The sequence below is a fragment of the Antedon mediterranea genome, chromosome 1, assembly GCF_964355755.1.
Source record: "Antedon mediterranea chromosome 1, ecAntMedi1.1, whole genome shotgun sequence".
Classification (NCBI taxonomy): Eukaryota; Metazoa; Echinodermata; class Crinoidea; order Comatulida; family Antedonidae; genus Antedon; species Antedon mediterranea.
In genome coordinates this window covers 20,735,834-20,757,288 of record NC_092670.1, presented here as the reverse complement: position 1 = coordinate 20,757,288, position 21,455 = coordinate 20,735,834, and the positions used below count along the sequence as shown (strand labels likewise).

General features: G+C 32.9%; 4 protein-coding genes across 4 annotated transcripts in view; 2 read left to right on the top strand and 2 right to left on the bottom strand.

Annotated features, from left to right (window-relative positions):
- The window catches only part of LOC140061797 (unconventional myosin-XV-like), a 43,658-nt gene extending 39,323 nt beyond the window's left edge, over positions 1-4,335 (top strand). Inside the window, exons 50-55 of the mRNA XM_072107918.1 lie at positions 191-365; positions 959-1,119; positions 1,240-1,373; positions 1,762-1,945; positions 2,566-2,649; positions 2,766-4,335. Of these exons, the coding sequence (XP_071964019.1) occupies positions 191-365; positions 959-1,119; positions 1,240-1,373; positions 1,762-1,945; positions 2,566-2,649; positions 2,766-3,371 (1,344 nt within the window). The 3' untranslated portion in view covers positions 3,372-4,335. The remainder of the gene's footprint in view (positions 1-190; positions 366-958; positions 1,120-1,239; positions 1,374-1,761; positions 1,946-2,565; positions 2,650-2,765) is intronic.
- Positions 4,336-6,003: 1,668 nt separating this feature from the next.
- On the bottom strand, positions 6,004-13,369 carry LOC140061765 (adhesion G-protein coupled receptor G4-like). The gene is made up of 13 exons (XM_072107916.1): positions 12,938-13,369; positions 12,020-12,187; positions 11,621-11,837; positions 11,307-11,423; positions 11,079-11,203; positions 10,655-10,810; positions 10,041-10,401; positions 9,727-9,914; positions 9,416-9,574; positions 9,047-9,159; positions 8,388-8,650; positions 7,935-8,004; positions 6,004-7,789 (listed from the first exon to the last, which is right to left on the bottom strand). The coding sequence occupies exons 1-13, from the start codon at positions 13,013-13,015 to the stop codon at positions 7,201-7,203; spliced, it is 2,604 nt and encodes an 867-aa protein (XP_071964017.1). The 5' UTR covers positions 13,016-13,369; the 3' UTR covers positions 6,004-7,200.
- Positions 13,370-13,484: 115 nt separating this feature from the next.
- LOC140061781 (uncharacterized) lies at positions 13,485-17,362 on the bottom strand. Its single transcript, XM_072107917.1, has 4 exons — positions 17,246-17,362; positions 15,389-15,515; positions 14,901-15,291; positions 13,485-14,687 (listed from the first exon to the last, which is right to left on the bottom strand). The coding sequence occupies exons 2-4, from the start codon at positions 15,495-15,497 to the stop codon at positions 14,264-14,266; spliced, it is 924 nt and encodes a 307-aa protein (XP_071964018.1). The 5' UTR covers positions 15,498-15,515; positions 17,246-17,362; the 3' UTR covers positions 13,485-14,263.
- Positions 17,363-17,806: 444 nt separating this feature from the next.
- Positions 17,807-21,089, top strand: LOC140061733 (5-demethoxyubiquinone hydroxylase, mitochondrial-like). Its single transcript, XM_072107914.1, has 6 exons — positions 17,807-17,953; positions 18,223-18,458; positions 18,950-19,064; positions 19,380-19,464; positions 19,982-20,105; positions 20,678-21,089. The coding sequence occupies exons 2-6, from the start codon at positions 18,243-18,245 to the stop codon at positions 20,753-20,755; spliced, it is 618 nt and encodes a 205-aa protein (XP_071964015.1). The 5' UTR covers positions 17,807-17,953; positions 18,223-18,242; the 3' UTR covers positions 20,756-21,089.
- The last annotated feature ends 366 nt before the right edge of the window (positions 21,090-21,455 follow it).

Genomic DNA, 21,455 nt, shown 5'->3' with positions numbered 1-21,455 from the left:
TTAAACGACAACTTTTCTATTTAATAAATAATGCTATTATTAGGCACTCTGTTCTTTGTAGGGCGCCAATAAAAACTGACATAGAATAGAATTATATTTTTTTTTAAACACAATAAAAAATATATAACTATATAGACAAAAGTTGTCCCTTAATATATGGATATAACAAGTTGTTTTGTTTTTGGTATAGGAGGGCCGTATGACAAAGCGTCAAATGTTCTACTTCCCCGGCAATATGACAATCACAAAGAAGGTGATGGCTGGAACGACGATGATGGACGTCATAGAAGATATCTGTCAAGAGTTAAACATTGTAGAGAGTGAAGAAATTGAAGAATACAGTATCTATGCAAGTGTGGAAAAAAGTAAGGTTTTATCAACTTTTATCCGTCTCACCTGAAGTTTCGGTTGATATTTTCAACAATTTTAACTTTCAGGTTTTTGCCTCTTTCAATTATAACTTTTGTACATGACATCGAGAAATGAAAGAAATTAATGTTTATTGTCATATAATGAAATAACAGGGAAGAAATAAAAAAAAAATTACTGAAAAAATGACAATGCTGTGGGTATCAGTGGCATGGAGATACAAAATAAAATAAGCAAAAAGCTAAATCAAACAGATAAAGTAAAACAGCCAGAAAAATTTGCAGAGCTTTCAGGAACTCTAACCCTTCATATATATATATAAATCCAAAGGCAAATTACTGAAAAAATGACAATGCTGTGGGTATCAGTGGCTGGATCTCAATGGAGATACAAAATAAAAGCGAAAAGCTAAATCCAAACAATAAGTAAAACAGCCATATATATATATATATCCCTCTTTCAAAACTAGACATTTCAAAATAAAAAAATGTTTCAAATTCTTTAAAATTCATACAAACTTTGTTTAAAAACAATTAGTCTGCCCAAAAGTATCTGAAATGATTATTATTATTTTTTTATTTTTCTACAGATAACCAGATTGTTCCTCTGAAGCATAAAGATTACATAATGGATGTCATCACTCACTTTGATTGCCAGAAAGTTGAGTACTCGTTCATCTTCAAGAAAGTCTTATGGTATCGTCCAATCAAAATACAAAGCTCACTTCATGCTGTTGTACTTTATAACCAGGTAAAGAGCCTGTCAAAAAAATATTTATTACCTTCGATCAAAGGTTTCAAATTTTTTGTGACTGCAAAAGTGGATGGCTGTAAACTAATCAAAACTGAAATGTTGTTTTTGTATTTATAGATGCGACCAGAATATTTACACAGTATCCCAGCAGAGGGTGATTACAACAGCATATCACCTGACAATAAATGGTTGATCATCCAATTAGCAGCTTTACAGCACAGAGCAGATGACAAGGTTAATGTACCAATCATGTGAGTATACCTGTTTAGATTGTTTACCCATTTTGTGTAATCCATCGAGCACTTCAAATATTTTAATTTAGTTACTCAAGTTTACTCAACGTATTTGTTTTAATTAATTAATGTTTATTTACGTTTACCATTCAATTATTTTTTCCAAATATAGTAATTGTATTGAGTTGTTCTAAACCTGCTCTATCTGCACTATAAAACTTTGTGACAAAAAAATGTGATATGAAATCATCATGTCCATGGGCACATCACATTTTGTTGTCACATAAATTTTGATAGTGTGGACAGAGCTTAAGATATTGTGCTGATAATAAATCAAACCACTCATCAATTTCCATATTTAATATGCATATAATATCTAAAATCTAAATGTATTTGTATCTCATAGTCGTGACCTAACAAACTTAATACCCACCGTGATTGTTGATGCTGGCAAAAAGCAACAGTGGCTAAACGCCGTCGACGATAAGTTGCAGACAATGAAGCATATGTCAAAGGAAGAGGCCATGATGGCTTTTATTGAACATGTGGAGAAATTACCAATGACTGGATCCAATCTCTTTGTTATTAAGGTACAACTTTGACTTTCTTAAGCTCTGTCTACACTGTCAAACTAGTTTGTGCCCAAATATGGTAGTGATGTGACATCATCATGTCCATATATGGTATCACATTTTTTGTCACATAAAGTTTGATAGTGTAGACTATCTACAGTGTAGATTCAACATAAATTGGTCATATGAAACCATAATACAGCAATAATGTGCATATATACCAATTTAGTGCATAAAATAGAATTTGGAGAAGTCCTCATTTTTATTAAATCAATGTGCTCCAGGGCTTTTGTTGAAAACTGTTCAAATTTGTAGCCTCTCAAAAATATAATTTGGTCATATGACATAGTAATGAGTTGATAATGCTATATACATACATACGCATATTGAATAAAGTCCTTATTTTTAAATCCTTGTACTATATATAGCTCACAAATTTTGTTGAAAAATGGTTGAATTTCCCCTCTCTTATATTTTTTTAATACTTATTCTATGATACCATAAGAAGATCATCATGCAATTATGTACACATTTAAGAATATTGAAACTTATAAATTTATTCTGAAATATCCATATTTTAACCTATGATGGTTATAATGAAATTTGTACTAAACACATTACGTACTGTTTTCCTGTAGAGTGTTTCTGGTGCTGTGGTCCATGAAAGTTGTGTGCTGGCCGTCAGTAACTATGGTATATTTTTACTGGATAAGAAAACAAAGGTAAGGCTATCTATATATAGCTAGAAAATAAGCCCATACCATATTCTGTAGGCTATTTTGAATAAAAAAAAAATTAAAAGTTATCAAATTAAATACAACAATGATTATTCTTACAGGACTGCATTCTAAAACATCCGTTTACTGAGATCGTTTCAACGCGGAGGTTACGTTCAGCGCAAAATAAATGGTTCGTTGATGTTAAATGTGGTAATCTTATGGTACAAAAAGTTACGCGACTTGAAACGGAACAAGGCTCTGAAATCACGACACTAATTTCACAGTACATTCAAGCGCAAGTCGACAACAAATATGAACAACCCCCGGAAACTGACGTCATTCCAGAAAGACGTAAGAAAATATCTCAAGTAAGAAGTCCTCCATCTTCACCACAACCGACTTCTGAAAATAAATTTTTTGGTCGACGAACGGAAAAATCGCAGCAGAGTTCAGGTGAAAATATTCTGAGCATGCCTTCTAGCAGAAAGACGTCCGTAGCATCTAATGGTGATGCAAGTGGTTACATGACCTCTATCCCTTCTTCATCGAGACATATCCCGATTGAGGAAGAAATGGCCAGCCCTAACGCTACGAAAAAACCGAAATCAATCTTGAAACAGAGGCCTGTGAGTATGAAAAGTGAGACTTTGAATGATCTTAATCAAACTATCCAACAAAATAATACAAGTTATCATCCTATTATGGGATATGGCTCTCACAAATAATATAATCACCTTGAATCCTTGGGCCTTGTTCGGTATATTATATATTACTATATATATATTACTATACAATCAATCCAAAGGCAAATTACTGAAAATAATGACAATGCTGTGAGTATCAGTGGCTCAATGGAGATACAAAATAAAATAAAAATCCAAACGATAAAGTAAAACAGTCAGAAATATTTGGGCCAACACTAGCGGCGCCCTTCAGTGCAAGTGATATTAATAAAAATAGTTTGAAAAGACATGACAGAAGTAAAACGCTACAGAACACATATTTTGATATAAAGCAGTATGTTTATTTTTATTGAAACTATGAAAAGAATAATTTAATTTGTAATAACTGAACCAATGTGCAATTTAAGATTTTATAACTGAAACTGTTTAAACCAAAGATTAACATAATCATTAATATAATGGTATATTTTATAAAACAAAGCTTATACTAAATAGATCAATATAATTGCTAGCTATTTACAATGTTATTATTGCAATATAATGTTGCTATATAATATAGTATTAGATTTGTATAGGAAATGTAGTTTTAAATAAAACTAAATTTTTTGTACACTATTTCCTGATATAGATAATGTAATAAAAAGTAAAAGCTAAATAAAGCCTAAAACAATTTAATAGTTTAATATTATAAGAAAGAGCAAATTTCATAATTTATTTTACAATTAATAGTTGTGCAAACATTCCAGTATATTTTTACACAAATTATGTTTAATTTTAAATCATAAAATAAATTATATTTATACAGTGTGGTAATTTGTAAATACATCACTAAAGGTTTATAGATATATAAAAGAATTATAATAATAGCAGCAAATAAGTTCCATTTTGTTTCAATCAACTGTCTCATGTGTATATATTCGATCCTATCTATTTGTGCTTATTAATTGAATTGTTAAAAGTCTTCATTTTGGGTGATTTACGACCTGTAAAAATCCCTGTACTATACTGCCCCGTCATGAAAGAACGACTCAACTGCATAAAGCAAAGTTTTGAGATAATCAACAAAACGTGTTCGTGTTTTAGCTCTTCACGTGTGTCAATTGTGCTATCATAACCATATTTGACATAAATGGTTACTATAGCATAATAAACATGCGCAGAGTTGACTAATGGGTTCTGCGCATGTCAATTGTGCTATAGTAACCAGTTTTGACATAAATGGTTACTATAGCATAATAAACATGCGCAGAGTCGAATAATGGGTTCTGCGCATGTTAATTGTGTGGTATATTAACCAGTTTTATTGAGAGAAAAAAAAGGGTCAAAAATTTGCCATTTTTTGGAAAAAATCCCTGTACTATAGTACAGGGAAATTTTCAAAAAATGGCCGATTTTCGACCCTTTTATTTTTTGACATAAATGGTTACTATTGCATAATAAACATGCACAGATTCGAATAATGGGTTCTGCGCATGTTAATTGTGCTATAGTAACCAGTTTTATTGAGAGAAAAAAAAAGGTCAAAAATTTGCCATTTTTTGAAAAAAATCCCTGTACTGTAGTACAGGGACATTTTCGAAAAATGGCCGATTTTCGATCCTTTTATTTTTTGACATAAATGGTTACTATTGCATAATAAACATGCGCAGACTCGAATAATGGGTTCTCCGCATGTTAATTGTGCTATAGTAACCAGTTTTATCGAGAGAAAAAAAAGGTCGAAAATTTGCAATTTTTTGGAAAAAATCCCTGTACTGTAGTACAGGGAAATTTTCGAAAAATGGCCGATTTTCGATCTTTTTATTTTTTGACATAAATGGTTACTATTGCATAATAAACATGCGCAGACTCGAATAATGGGTTCTCCGCATGTTAATTGTTTTATAGTAACCAGTTTTATCGAGAGAAAAAAAAAGGTCGAAAATTTGCAATTTTTTGGAAAAAATCCCTGTACTATAGTACAGGGAAATTTTCGAAAAATGGCAGATTTTCGACCCTTTTATTTTTTGACATAAATGGTTACTATTGCATAATAAACATGCACAGATTCGAATAATGGGTTCTGCGCATGTTAATTGTGCTATAGTAACCAGTTTTATTGAGAGGAAAAAAAAGGTCAAAAATTTGCCATTTTTTGAAAAAAATCCCTGTACTGTAGTACAGGGACATTTTCGAAAAAATCGCCGATTTTCGATCCTTTTATTTTTTGACATAAATGGTTAATGGTTTTTACATAAATGATTTTTTGGAAAAAATCCCTGTACTGTAAATAAAAGGGTCGAAAATCGGGAAATTTTCGAAAAATGGCAGATTTTCGACCCTTTTATTTTTTGACATAAATGGTTACTATTGCATAATAAACATGCGCAGATTCGAATAATGGGTTCTGCTCATGTCAATTGTGCTATAGTAACCAGTTTTATCGAAAAATAAAAAGGTCGAAAATTTGCCATTTTTGGGAAAAAATCGCTGTACTATAGTACAGGAAAATTTTTAAAAAATGGCCGATTTTCGACCTTTTATTTTTTGACATAAATGGTTACTATTGCATAATAAACATGCGCAGACTCGAATAATGGTTCTGCGCATGTCAATTGTGCTATAGTAACCAGTTTTGACATAAATGGTTACTATAGCATAATAAACATGCGCAGAGTCGAATAATGGGTTTTAATTTTTCGATAAATTATTATATTATAGCATAGTTGACATGCGCAGAACACATTATTCGAATCTGCGTATGATAATTACGATATAGTAACCAGTTATGTCAAATTGGCCATTTTTCCAAAATTTCCCAGTACATAATCATTAATATAATGGTATGGTATTTTATTAAACAAAGCTTTACTAAAATAGATCAATATAATTGCTAGCTATTTACAATTTTATTATTAATTGCAAATAAAATGTTGTTATATAATATAGTATTAGATTTGCATAGGAAATGTAGTTTTAAAATAAAATTTGTTCGTACACTGTTTCATGAAGATTAATTTTATAATAAATTTAATAGTTTAAAGTTATAAGAAAGAGCAAATTTATTTTACAATTAATAATTCTGCAGACATTCCAGTATATTTTTACACAAATTATGTTTAATTTTAAATCATAAAATAAATTATATTTATACAGTGTGGTAATTTGTGAATACATCGCTAAATGTTTATAGATATATAAACGAATTATAATAATAGCAGCAAATAAGTTCCATTTTGTTTCAATCACCTGATAATAATAATAATTTTCGAAAAATTACCAAATTTCGACCTTTTTATTTTTTTATATAACTGGTTACTATATTTTTTATTTTCGATAAAACTATAGTTACTATAGCATAATTGACATGCGCAGAACACATTATTCGACTCTGCGAATGTAAATTATGATATTACCAGTTATGTCAAAAAATCCAAGGGTCGAAACTTGGCCATTTTTGGAACACTTCCCATTAAAATGCGCACAACAAAGTATGTGATTATTATGATATAGTAAACAGTTATGTAAAAGAATGATAAAATAATTTCCTGTACCATAGTAGGCCCAGATTGATTTTTTCGAAAAATGGATAAAATATCGACTGTCTAAAATATAGATTGAGGTAACATTCGCAGAACATATTATGTGAATGTGCGCATGTCACATTATGATATAGTAACCAAATTTCCAAAAATAAAAGGGTCAAAATTTGGCCATTTAAAGTGCATAATACTTTACCAACTTTAGCGCATAATGATTTATTTTTGAAAATGTCTCATCTTGGGTGAAAATTGTTAAATTTCGACCATCTTAAAGTAACATAATATTGTTTGTCGTATGACACTATAATAATTTTGAAAAATGTGTAGCGCTTATTTTGAGCAGTTGTTTCCTAGGCCTTACTTTCTGTTGAATTACTAGTTTCTGATTTTGGAAAGGTTCCTAAGACAATATTCTGCGGAGTTACTATTCCATTTGCATTGGTTGAATTGTCTAGGAAAAACTGGGGTTCAGTTTCTGGAAGAACAGACTTTGAATTCCATTTAGAGAGGGACCAGTAAGGCCTGAATAATCCCTGTTTTGTTGGATTCTTTTTTAAAACTCCTAATTTCTTCAGCCACAAATGTCGAACCTCTATAGGCCATACGCAACAAGTTCCAAAAATAGCGACTCCTTCTAAAACACTGCATAACATAAACAAAACTTCTGTCCCGATTTGTTCGGTATATATAGCTATGAATCCGAAGATGGCGGTCATAATTCCCAGGATGACAATTACACTTGATGCTAAAACTAAAACACGTGCTTGTTGACGTTTTCGAAACATCGGATCACCTTCATCTTCAATTTTATCATTGAGCATGCGCACATGCATTGTGCATGCCATATAGTACACGATAGAAATAGAACATACTGCTGCAAATATTGGTACAGCGAGTGAGAGGATGAAAGGCACGGCTGGATGTGTCACAAGGAAGCAGCTAGGAATAAAATAAGATCATACTTATAAAGCTTTCTCTCCCTAAATGTATAATTATTTACCTGTCTCAACTCAGACATGGAAGCATAATTAACTGAACTTAAATTCTGAAAGTTTCAATTTATGAAATGACAATTGGCACTTACTATTTATCTTCTTCTCGATAATTATCAAGATCAATAGCTGCTACTATTGCTACAATGATTAAAGGCATTCCTGAAAAGCAAAAGATAGATTTATACATAAAATAAACAAAAGATATATTTATACATAAAATAAGGTAAACAGTGGATGTGATGAAGACGTTTCTAAATCCTTGTCTTTTTATTTGTCATTATTATCTGTATCGCTAATTCACTTAGTTTCAATGCGATCCATAACACCATTTTCATTGAATTTGCCATGTGGTCAATATGTAAGTTTTACTTTATAACATTAAAATCTTTTAGGTGATTTTGTCAAAATAATTACTTATTAATAACTAATTATTAATAATTACTAGGATTTCGTCGAAAATGGGAATATTTGGACCTTTCTAAATTTTGGAATAACTTGATTCTTTGACAATATTGAATTCAATCAATCTGTTAATAACTTACCCCAAGATAATATGGACGATTTCACAACAAATCTCTTAACGGGCAATGCCCTTGCCTTTACAAAAACTATATAAATATCTATAGCACCGACAATCATCCAACACAATGAAACTATAATCCCATAATGCATTAGGACACCAAATGTCACGCATGCCTCTCTGTATCTGGTTAGGCTGACGCCGATGACAAAAGACAAGTGCCAAATAACTAGAGCCAAGAAAAGGTGGGCTAAAATCTGATGCGGTTTGCTGTTCCGTAAATCCCTATTTACAAAAAAGAAAAGCTGAGTTAAAGAAAATGTAGGAAATTCCGTTTATTTAAAAAATAATGATATCTAAACATTTTTCTTTCATACGATTTACAGTAAGATTTAATTTACAAACTTGTTTTGATCTTTTTTTGGATTCACCTTTGGAATTACTGATTTTTCTTCTCTTTTATTTTATGGTTTTCTTTGTTGATTTCATAATTTACAAACTTACTACGACAACTCTTCTTTTTTTATATCGTATATTACATACAAAATACAGCTACAAAACTAATGACAATTTCCAATATATTCTGATATACCCGATTGGAAATATACTAATTATCGTTTATCAATGAGCCTCCTAATGGAAAACGTTACTTACTACAGTATAACAATAAATTACACTTACTTCAAACAAACGAATATCAAAATCGTCAGTAGAAGTAAGATGGCTGCTATACCACTACCAACTTTACTTATGACGTAATCTGGAGGAACGATTATCGGAACTTCATACACATCCTATTTTTTAACCAAAAAATTGAATTAAAATAAAGAAATCAACCAATTTATAGAAACAATCATGATGTATTTATAAAATTGGTGTGTCACAAAGGACAATTCGCATGGAAAAGCAGGGACAAGTGGTTAGGTTCAGGAACTGACGAGGACCTGATCCTCTGATTAGGGGGAAAATATTTTGTCTTAATTTTTTTTTCCTAAGATGCCATCTAGTAGGCTCTATGATATATATTACTCTAATCCATTAAACACATACCATAGCTACGGCAAAGCTTGCATAACTGTTACACGAGCAATGAAAGTATTCTCCCTCCATAGATATTGAACATCCCTCTTCACTCCATCCACCCTGACCTGTGTCACCTTTCGTCCAGTCCCACGTTTGACATTCTTCATTCAACGTTTTGTTCATTACCTATGTAGAATATTAAAAACACACACAATTGTTTAAAATAATTCTTTCTGTACAACAACCTACTACACCATGCATATATCATTATCATCTATACGAAAACACGGAAGCATTATAGAATCATGAAATAATAAAATAACTAAATTCCAGCGTACCTTAATCGGTTTAAAGTAGGCATTGACTTGAGGTTCACCAATGCTATCACCAGTTGCGATTGCTGTGACTATTCGGGTATTGATCTCTCGTATGTATTCGGAATTGTCCGCTGACAGTCGGATTTCATCGGCAGCCGAACGGAACAGGACATCATCTTGATGAAGTAGGAAAACTCTTCTATAATTAACTAGAAATTAAAAAAAAACAATTAGTAGTATAGATCTGTTTATATAAAAACAGTATGTGTTCCTGTAGTACTCCAATATGAACACCACACATACATACAGTAACTTTGATAAGAATGCATTCATACCTATCTCTGGCATATTTTGAACGTACATCATAGTGTTGCCAACGGGACTTAAACTTGCCTCATTTAAATTTAATTTCAAACCTCCGGCTGTAATAGAGTCTGAGGAGGGAGAATCAAGAACTCCAAACTGGGCCCAGGTTGATGACGCCTGCCCGGAGTTCTCTTGCTCATCAGCAAAGACAATAATAGAGTCTTGGAGAGACGTAAACTGTACATTAGGAGTGAGTTCCATCGATGTAAGTACATTGTGGAGAGCTCTGAGGAGTCGAGATGACGTAGAAAACCTGCCTTGTGCTTCTGCAATTGTTTTCGATGGCAAGAGTTGTATATTGTGCACTACACGTACAAGTGTATCGGCAATCTAAAAACAATCCAAACACCGATTATGAAGTAAGTACCCGATTAAAATGGAAACGGTTGAAAAACGTCACTTCTGTATCTTTATAAAACACTACAACGTAAGTTATCTATTCTTACTTACTTCGGTGGTTATTGAAGAAGCCGGTGTCGGTGTCTCCTCTACAATGTACGCCATGATTTTTACAAAACACTCTTTGTAAAACACTACAACTACAACTTATACTTAATTATGTACGTTATCTATTCCTACTTACTTCGGTGGTTATTGAGGAAGCCGGTGTCTCCTCTACAATGTACTCGATGATCTTTACAGCGGCATCTATGCCATCAACTCGAATACTATATGTTCTTTCAGTTATATTCGCAACTTCTCTTATAAGTTCTTCAACGCTGTCTCCATTTGGTAGCGACTAATAATATAACAGAAGCAAAAACATCGATGATGTTGCTAACCAAGCAAATTTATTTTCCAACTCCTCATTTATCAACTATTAACTTAGATCAAAAGCTATAGTAATGTATGTGCATTCACTTTAAATTGATGAATCTTCTAGTTTATTTTTATGTCTGAAGTTAACATTTTTAAAGTACTTCCACTCTGGAATAAAATCTTTATGGACTGATTTTGCAGGCAATTGTGATTGAAGTAATAGTTATTTCATAGGAAGAAGTACTTACTTCATACAGTTGCTGTAGCAGATAACTAGCAGACGGTCCTCCACAGTCTGTACACTTGAAGCTATCCCAATATGCACCACTGATTGAATCCAGACACTTCCTCACAGCCAATTTGTCTTTACCACCTGAAATAGATATTACAACAAATATTCCATTTTAGGAGGGGTGTGTCTTCGAGGATTTTGAAGCACCTTTCATTTTCTTTTTGTGAAAGGTTTATTCTCTTACCATTTACTGATTCCGTAGAGCAAGATTCTTCAGTAAAAACGGTCGTTCCAGCAAGAGTGATCGGCCAGGTAAAGGTTCCAACCTTGGTTTTAAATTCTTGACGCAAGCAATAAATTACTAAAAACAAAGTTTTAGCTAATTAGTAAAAACGGAAGTGGAATTAGTAATAAGTATATGCTTGTGTTTTTCTATTTTTTGTTTTTCTTAATTTAAAAAAATGGCTTCTACGACTTTGTATCTGCCAGAAATAAATATTTTGGACTGGCTGCTGATGTTTAAATTGTAATACAGTTTTAGTAACAATATCCTCCTACCATTCTTATAAACTTCCAAACTCGCTAGATCGATATAATCTGTATTTGTCGCAACGTTTCTCACAGATGCTGTGATGACGTCATGAGTGACATTATTCTCACAGCTAACAACAAAATCGACAGAGGCGAATTCAGAATGATCTGATTGGAGAAACCGAATTGCTGTAACATCAGACGCACCTAGCGATGCATATTCCTCTGTCAACTTTTCTCGAACCTAAAAAAAAAACAAAATATGAATTGTCATCATTCTTTAAATTGAGGGGCAAATATCCCTTATCTAATCTAAACTAAGCGGGGTATTTAATCTAAGTGATTCCTTTTGAGAAGAGTCATGAGTTAAAAAACGTAATAATAATTGTTATTGTTGAATGAACTCTATCAGTCATCACAACTTACTTCTTCATTGAACATATCTGCATACATGGTGAATTGGTCAACAACATCGGCATAGAGTATCTTCGGTGAAATTGTTTTCGCAGAAAAGGCATATCTGTATTCAACCGTCGTTGGTTGAACAATGGTCTCTCTATCAGCACTCAAGTCACAAGCACTGTCTCTTGATATCTAAAAAAAATAGTTTTAAATAGCCTACTTGTTAACAACGTTTAGAGATTGTTATGAGACAGGTTTTCCATTCCTAATTTCAATCCCTGAAATATTTCTTCATCTTTTTACTTTCAGTCGAATGGTACATATCTAATATTGGAATGTTTCGAATGAATGAATGTGAGTGAGTTTTTCATATTTAAGTTACCGTAGGCCTACTCCTACAATACTGTAAAATACAATAAGATTTGGCATTTTTATCTGTATCACAAGATTCAATGAAAACTCGAAAGAAAAACTATATTTTGAATCAAACTTTGTTTATCCAGTATGCATAGAAAAACGACGGTACTGTTTCATGGACGTATGAACAGATTACTAATGTTTGTGAATGCGTTTACTTGTAAACGCGCTTTAAACGGTAAACGCGTCTGGAACGAACTTTTGACAAACCGTATGGAAACTTACGCAATCCCAACAATAGTCATAATAGAGGAAATAAATGGATGATTTTATAATTTATTCATTCAATAACAGAAAGGCTTGGCTATTACTTAACATTCGTTGCTGTTAGAATATACAGTAAAAAGCAAACTATACCATCACAGAAATAGCAAGTAAAGATAACGAAGGCAATATCGCTTATATTATAAATAAAATTGATACTCTATTAGATCGCGGTGTGTACCGATAACTCACTGCAAAATACAGTACATTTACTGTAGGCATATATCTTACTCTAATTTTCTAATTGTCGTAGTATCTTACCTGTTGACTGCTTGCCAAACAACAAATATATATTGATATCAATATGGTAGACCTAACCATGTTGACAGACGACATCATTGTTGATCTTTCATTGAATCCTATCTATGTACAAAACGACGATAAGCTACACGACTAACAATCGTACTTCATCATACACACAATACACGTATTACAGTCCAAATTAACTGTCAAAAACATAAAATGTCTAGGCCTACGCAGCCATGAAGCTAGAACGTCATGTGAACTAGTTGATTCCTTGCACAAAGGGCGTATTATTGCGATACCAATGCTTTTCAAAAAGAGCGGTCATCTGTAAAATGGAATACAACGCCAAAAATTCCGTATTGTTGAATCAGGGTTACTCTTTAGTACGGAACCAATACGCATGAATGAATACAATAAATGGTAGTGACATTTATATTGTACAATCATTCGTTATGATCAAAGAGTGTAACCAATAAAGTATTATTATTACACATTTAATTTTCTCTAAATACAATTTCTGCAGTTTATGTAATGATAATGTGTATACTATTCTACTTCTATAGACCAAACAAACATACAAACAGATATTTCTTTATTTTAAATGAAATATCAATGAGTTAGGGCAGATACTGTAGCTGCAACATTATTAATTTATCATTCTCTCTTCCAAAAATACAGTGTACATTAAGGTTTGAAAGGCACCTTGTGGTAGGCATAGCCGCCTAACATTCAGCAACTTACGCCATTCTTTGTTATTTAATCATAACTAAACCTAGCGATTCTTGCTTTAAATCCTGTTTCTTTTTTCGTTTTGTTTTACAGTACTTTTGTTTATTTAAAACGCCAGTTTTTAAGAACATAATGATAAGCTATACTGTATCATGTTTCCATCTTCCTTAAAATGTTGGCGCCGAAAATGTAGTATGTGTTTATTAAAGATGAACTTTATATTCCCCAAAAACATGAAAACAAAGGTGAATAAAATCAAAACTTTAAATCGTTTTAATACAGTTATTTATTTCGAACGCTATACAAAAATATATTACGGATTATTGGGCAAAATCATTTTATTTCGTGAATAAAGTAATTATCTGACATTAAAATGGCTTATTCAACAAATAGACAATTTAGTGGGCAATAAAGCAGTATGACACTAATTGCTGTAAATTGCTTAAGTAGGATAAACACGTGATAATCTAAAATGTTATACATAAGCATACATAATAAGAATAATGGTATGCCATGTTTCTATTCTACTTAATACAAAAATAAATAATGAGGACTAGTTAGTACAATTGGAATTGATTATGATGAATACATACAAGTAAATGTTAGTAGATTCTAGGATGAGGAACAACAACACACGCGCTGGCAAGTGCGAATAACTTTACAAAAGAACAATAAAACACCAGCACCAAGGGCCGCCATTTCGAAAATCTGCGCGGCGGTGTCTTTGATTTCGTAATCAAATTCAAAATCATAGTTAAAATCCAAGCTACCGAGGCTAATGGCTGCCACAACCAAGTAAGGCGTGAACGTGTAGCGGAAATACTTCTCAAACACTGAAATGTCCAATACAAAATAGATAGTGAGGACTAGAATGATGACTGCGTACATAATTGTCGATGTAAGAGAATCATCTAGTTCCGTGGCATCTTCGTAGGTCAGGGCGATGGCACCATTAAAAAGTGTCCAGATGAACGTCCACGTGGTGTACATGGCAATGCCGTTCTGAACCAAAAGACGACTGGCAACTAAGTCACACCTGTAGAAGAACATAGAAGTCAGTTAACATGTTGTCAAATACTATAGGACTACTAATGGGACGATTTGCTACAGAAGTTTTGTTCTTAATCATTTTTAAAAAGCCTACAGAACTACCATGTGCCAAACGGCAAAACGCTTGTAAATTTCTATTTGTCACATCCATCATCCATATGGACGTATTTTAGAAACTTGAAATAGAAACTGTACTTACATAAGGTTTCCTTCCATGTATGAGAGGTTATCGTACTCTCCCACTCGCTTATATGAGATCCAGAGACAGAGCCCACCAGTCACCGTCACGAAGAACATCACCAAACAAGAATAAGAGATGTAACCCATGTCAAACAGAAAGAACCATCCAACTAGCAAGACCTTGTTGACACTGTACAACAAGGTTAAACCTGGTGGAAGATTGGGAATGACGGAGAAGATACGGCCATCTTCATTTGAACGACAGATTGTGGTCAAGGCGTATGGTATCCATAGAATCTCAAAGACAAACACTAATCCCCATATGATGTATATCCATTCGATTGGAGGTGTTGCTTCTATTGCGTAATAATTAAGAAGGTCCTCGGTTGTGTTGTCGAATAGTTCGAGATCTGTAAAATAGATTTTTGTTGAAATGTGAAGCAAGTTTAAGACTGGAAACTGTTTTTGTGATTCTTATTACCAAATGTTCTCATAAGAAAGACTCACCAATTCCTGTTTCCAATGACGCCAGTACAGCAATGGCACCTGCTGCTAGTGCAAGAAGTGCCATCAGCACGGTAGTCAAGAAGTACAAACATGTCTTTGTAAAAGACATCTTCAACAATTGCCAAATCTGCAAGTAAAATAAAAATAAATGTTTTAATAATCAGAAGACGTTCATGATGACAATTCAGAGATGGTGTCTCATTGAATAAGACTGAGTTCAAAGAAACTATTTTGGTCCTAGTCTAGTCTACATTAGCAAACTTTAATTTGTAAACTTAAGTAAGTTAAGTAATTGTCAAATCTGCAAGTAAAATAAATGTTTTAATAATCAGAAGATGTTCATGATGACAATTCAGAGATGGTGTCTCATTGAATAAGACTGAGTTCAAAGAAACTATTTTGGTCCTAGTCTAGTCTACTTTAGCACACTTTAATTTGTAAACTTAAGTAAGTTCTGAGCAAACCCTATTCTACACTCCATGGCAAACTTGTTTGAAACTCAGTTTTTGACAGGAAAAGTTTTTCAACGTTTGATAGTGTAGTTAGTTAGTAGTTGACAGACTTTGCAAGTGTACACTAGCAAACATTAGTGGGCATTATGTCTACGTAAACTCTAAATACAGAGATGCATATGTTGGGTTTTTTTTAATCACAAAACATTGTCCAGACAAGTTGTAATGATTTCTATAACAAAAGGCATCATTAGGCAATAATAAAAACAATGGTTCTTTGTTTTGTTGTGCTAAAACCAAAATACATGTTTAAATTGTTTTAAATGGATGCTTTATAGAATTATTATACAAGACTCAATGAAATTCAAGAAATGGTTTTGGTCCACTTTATAATTGGTTTTGCTTGGCATAATTAAGACAATAAAACAACAAAGCAAAAAAATACATCACATTGCAAATGGCAATGTTAAATTGGCTTTATTTGATAGTATGGAGTTTTTAAATGGGAAGGAAAAGGATAATTAAAATATTTTTTAATGTGAAACAAAGGTTATAATTTTAGAAATGATGCAAACAAATGACAATACAAAGAAAAAGAAACCGAGAAACACATTTCTTAAATGGTAAGGTGGAATTTTTAAAAGAGATATTTAAAAATGTTTCTTAATTTCTTTTTGTTGGTCCTTTTTATGCCACTATAGTTATGGAATTTATATATTGATATTTTTTTTGAATTGTTGTGAAACAATATACCACGACGACCAACTATTACGAAAGTTCAACGCATCGATGGTTACATACTATATTAATGGATGAATAAGCCGGGGGTATTTTGAATACCTTGGATTTAAAATGTGTATTTCTATATTCGTTTTATTTAGTTTTTTTTATTACGTAAGATTTAAAGTGAAAGCGAAAATAAGGTCTATTGTATTTGCCTATGAGAAAGTACAACGAATGTAAAGAAACGAAAATAAAAATGCAAAAACGAATGGATTTTTATATAGTTACGTATTAAGTTTTGGCCAGCAAAATTTAGTTGAATAATTTGTACGTAATGGTGAATATAATAAAGTACAACGAATGTAAAGAAACAAAAATAAAAAGGCAAAAACGAACGGTTTTGTATAATTACCAAAAAAAATATGGCCAGCAAAATATAATATTCTCAACGTAACGGTGAATATATACACATTTGAAACTAGATTAGAACCGTTGTTCAAATTAATTACGTGACAAAAAAATACAGTAACTAAATATGTAATTGAGGTCACGTCTATTAGGAAAAAAAGTGAATTGTGACCTAATTGAACTCTTTATTTGAAATTTAATAACTTGTCCTTTTAATGTTTTTAAAAGTTCCTTAATAATTTGCTTGATTACTGAAAATTGTATTTTGTCTTACCTATTCCGAAGTTGCCTCTTAATTCTCAGCTTTTTTGGGTGTACCGGTGGTACCTCCAATCCACAGACTACAGGTTGAATGTGACTAGGTTTTTGTCGTACGCCGAGTGTTTAAAAAGAGGTGAATTCACTTTATATTCAAACAATGAATCCATATTGTAGAGTTGTATAGAAACAATACGTTCTATTCATTCAAACAAGTTACTAATTCAGGCGTGACTATACCCTTGCCAAATAACCGCGTGGGTTTAGCGGAGCAGTGTACATTGAGATACAGCTATTGTGTGATAGAGAAAATATAAGTAGATGTATGATTCATAATTGTCTTTTGTAAACAATCGACCAATCAAATTATTTCAAAATTACTTCAAATTAAAGAATATTAATTTAATTAATAAAGAACTAAAATATATATTTTAAAAAGAACGCTAAAAATTGCATTCAGTGTAGCTGCAGCAAATGGCAGAGCAATACATTATGGTTATGCTATGATGTATAGCGCCCTCTAATATTATTCAAGATGGCTGCGCCCATGAAAGCAGCCATGTTAGATTTATATAGCGCCCTCTCTAATGAATAAAAAAGATGTCTGCGCCCATCAAAAATAAAATTTAGTTTAGAGTTTTAATAATTAATATGGTGTATACATTTATACTTTTCTAATGTTATTCAACTTTCATTCGAATGAAGAAAACTCTTTAATAATTCGGTAATAGTATTTATTATTATTTAGGCCTAGCTAGGGCCTCTAGGCCTACTACTACTCCTACCTAGTAGGGCCAGGCCTAGCCTAGGCCAGCCTATTTAGAAGGCCTCTGTGAATACTGTCCGTACTACTAGCCTAGGCTAGTATACTGGTTAGCTAGGCAGTGGAGGGCGTAGGCCTAGCAGTAGTAACTCATTGTAACTTGTGTGTAGATGATAATACAAAGGTTTATTAATATTATTAAATGTTATAATATTTCATACATTTTCTAGGTTTTGAAAATATAAAAGATATGAATCGCCTTCCAAAAGTAGTAACCAGTAAGCTGATCCGATCTCAAATAGCCGCCATTGCCTTTCGTCAAGCTTCCTCTTCCGCAGGATTAACCACAGACCAGCTAATATCACGTATAATACGAGTTGACCATGCTGGAGAACTTGGTGCCGATCGAATATATGCAGGACAAATGGCAGTCCTGGGCAATACAGATGTTGGACCTGTTATAAAGGTAGAGGAGATGACATACATAATGAACACTCATTGCATTGTGTTTGGTCCTCACTTGCGTAAAAATCCCATGATAGCTTAACCACCCCCCCCCCCCCCCAAAAAAAATATCCCCTTAGGCAATGATGAGTAAACGACATGGTGAGGAAAGACAAAAAACGTCATCCGGTAGTCAAATCCACAACCAACCCCTTAACCAACCAGCTGAATGACAAGTTGATAACTATTACCGCAGTGCGAAAATACATACAAGGGTTTTTTAACCAACCGATCAGAACCCGGGTTCATGCCCATTGTTTTCCAAAGAAGTACAAAAATATAAAAAAGTTAAAGCAAACTTACCCTTTTCAGTTCTGTAACTTCAATCCAACAGAATATCATGCATCACCTTGTTGGTATATGTACATCAATGTAGGGGTAACAAATATTCATGACGGTACAGGAAACCGACACCGAACAATTTATCACACCCAAATTAATTTCTTGTTTTAGGAAATGTGGGATCAGGAGAAAGAACATTTAGAAACTTTTGAGAAACTGATGCCAGAGTATCGAGTGCGACCAACAGCCCTACTGCCATTTTGGAATGTTGCAGCTTTTTCATTAGGTACTGTGATTTTTACTTTAGCGGATTTGGCTTCAATAAAGTTTCTATGGGTAACTTATGTTATGCAGATAGACTGCTCCACTTTTCACTACAGAAACTAAATTCCAGTGGCCATATTTAAGTGGCCTTAAAATTAAGTTAATACAATTTATGGGAAATATTTAAATATTTATTGAGTTAAGTGAAATACTTAATATTTAAGGGAAATATCTCACTTAAGTGTGATTGGTGAATACGACCACTGGCATTGTATTCTTATGTACCTATGGTTCAATAGCTACCATATAATAATATGGTACAATGTTATTTTTAAAGGAGCCGGGAGTGCACTACTGGGCAAAGAGGGCGCTATGGCCTGCACTGTAGCTGTAGAATCTGTTATTGGTGAACATTACAATGAGTAAGTCTTAATATGGAGTAAGGAAATAAATAAGAACCTTTCGATTTGCAGACAATAACTTTGACAAATGACGTAATGCATAATTTATATAAGTTTTAGGTTGCCATAAAACAAAAGCCTGAATTGTAAAACCAAAGATGATGAGCTGTATCATGAAAACAAGGAGGAAATAATCAACTGGGCAACCTCTTCAGTCAAAGACTTTTCTCCCAGAGGGCCCAGGGTATAGTACTATGAGTTTGTTACAGTGGCTGTGTGTGTACTAGTAACCCCCTACTTATCTTGAAAGTGCACATGAGCTAGATGTGTACACTGGACCTACGGTTTATAGTCCTTATCCGAGAAGACTCGTTATACCACCAGAACAATGGAGCAAGTGAGCGTTGAACCCTTGGCGATGCTACTCTCTCGCTAAAATAAATATTACAATAATCCAACAAACAGATGGTGTACAGTTAAAGAAATCATAGTTTTTCAAATGAAAGTAAAATATTTAAAATTGTATTGTTTTTCCAAGTCAAATACGACAACTATTAGAAGATGACCCTGAGAAGCATGAAGAGTTGCTCAAAATATTAAAAAAGTTCCGAGACGATGAACAGCATCACCATGACACTGGACTGGAGCACGATGCTGAGAAGGTGAGTGACCTTTGGTGACTTGTAGAAGCTGGGAGCGAAGATGTTGAGAAGTGTACTGGGTTCAAATGAAAATCAAGTGCTGTGGACTCCCCTAAGGGTCACATTGTGTCATCAGCAGCCAACTACGGCACCATTACGCCTGTCCACGACAGTGTGTGAACTAGTACACTGGGGTAACCCCCTACTCGTCTCGAAAGATGTACTAGGTTCTTTAAAGTGCACACGAGCAATATGCATACACTGGACCTACTGTTTATAGCCCCTACCACCAGAACCATGGAGCGAGTGTGCCTCGAACCCCTGCCCGATGTTATGGCTATGGATTACGGTTCCACTGTCTTAACTGCTTGGCCACTCACTCTTTAAATTGAAATGATTTAAAAAATGCAATAACCATACTGAAATTGGCAATAAGCTAAAGAAACAGAATTAAAGATAAATGCAAATGGGATACAGTATTATGATTATGAATGAAAAAATGTTGTATATAATTTATGTGCAAGAATAATGTTAGCTTAGACATTATTTAACGAATCTTAATTTAGTTTCGTACGTTTATGTTATTTTTTTAGGCACCCCTTTATCTAGGATTAACTGAGGCTATAAAGGCTGGCTGCAGGGTGGCTGTCTGGGTTGCTGAGAGAGTATGAAAGGTGCAATAACTACCAGAACGACATTCTATCAGAATTGCATCTAAAAAAGCAGTAATTTGGATGGCTTACTCCAGCCAGCATTTTTATATTCTACTCAATCATAAAATACTTGGGAGTATTGGAGATGAAGTACAATTTGTTTCTATACCATGCACATAATGAAACAGAAAATAAATACAGTATTAATGATGGTCAAGTATCTTTAAAAGATGCTACGTTAGGAGTCATGAATTAAAGTTTAAACTGAAAAACTCTGGATTTCAAAGATACTAGGTGTAGTGAAAATGTTAATGTATATAAAACCTACTTAATAAAATACAAACTTTATGAATTACAATTGTCAGTGTAATATTTATTCAAAATAATTCAAATTCTCTTTTTTTTGTACCATTATTTATGTAGTGCTGTGCTATTGTACATTAGTTCATGGTGGGCATATGACATAATAAGGAAGCCATTTTGGAAGGTCAGAGTTCATAGCTCAATTTGTTGAATGCGACCATGTATAAATTCTAATATATTTTGGTGTTTCCTTACAAATAACGCAAATTAAAATGTTTACATTGTTTTTCTCTGTATAATATATAAATAAAAAGTTTTCTATACTTATTATAATTTTAATGTTTTTAATTTATATTAAAACTGTAACACTAATGTTGTAAAAATTGCGGCATGCCATTGATTATTAATACAGTAT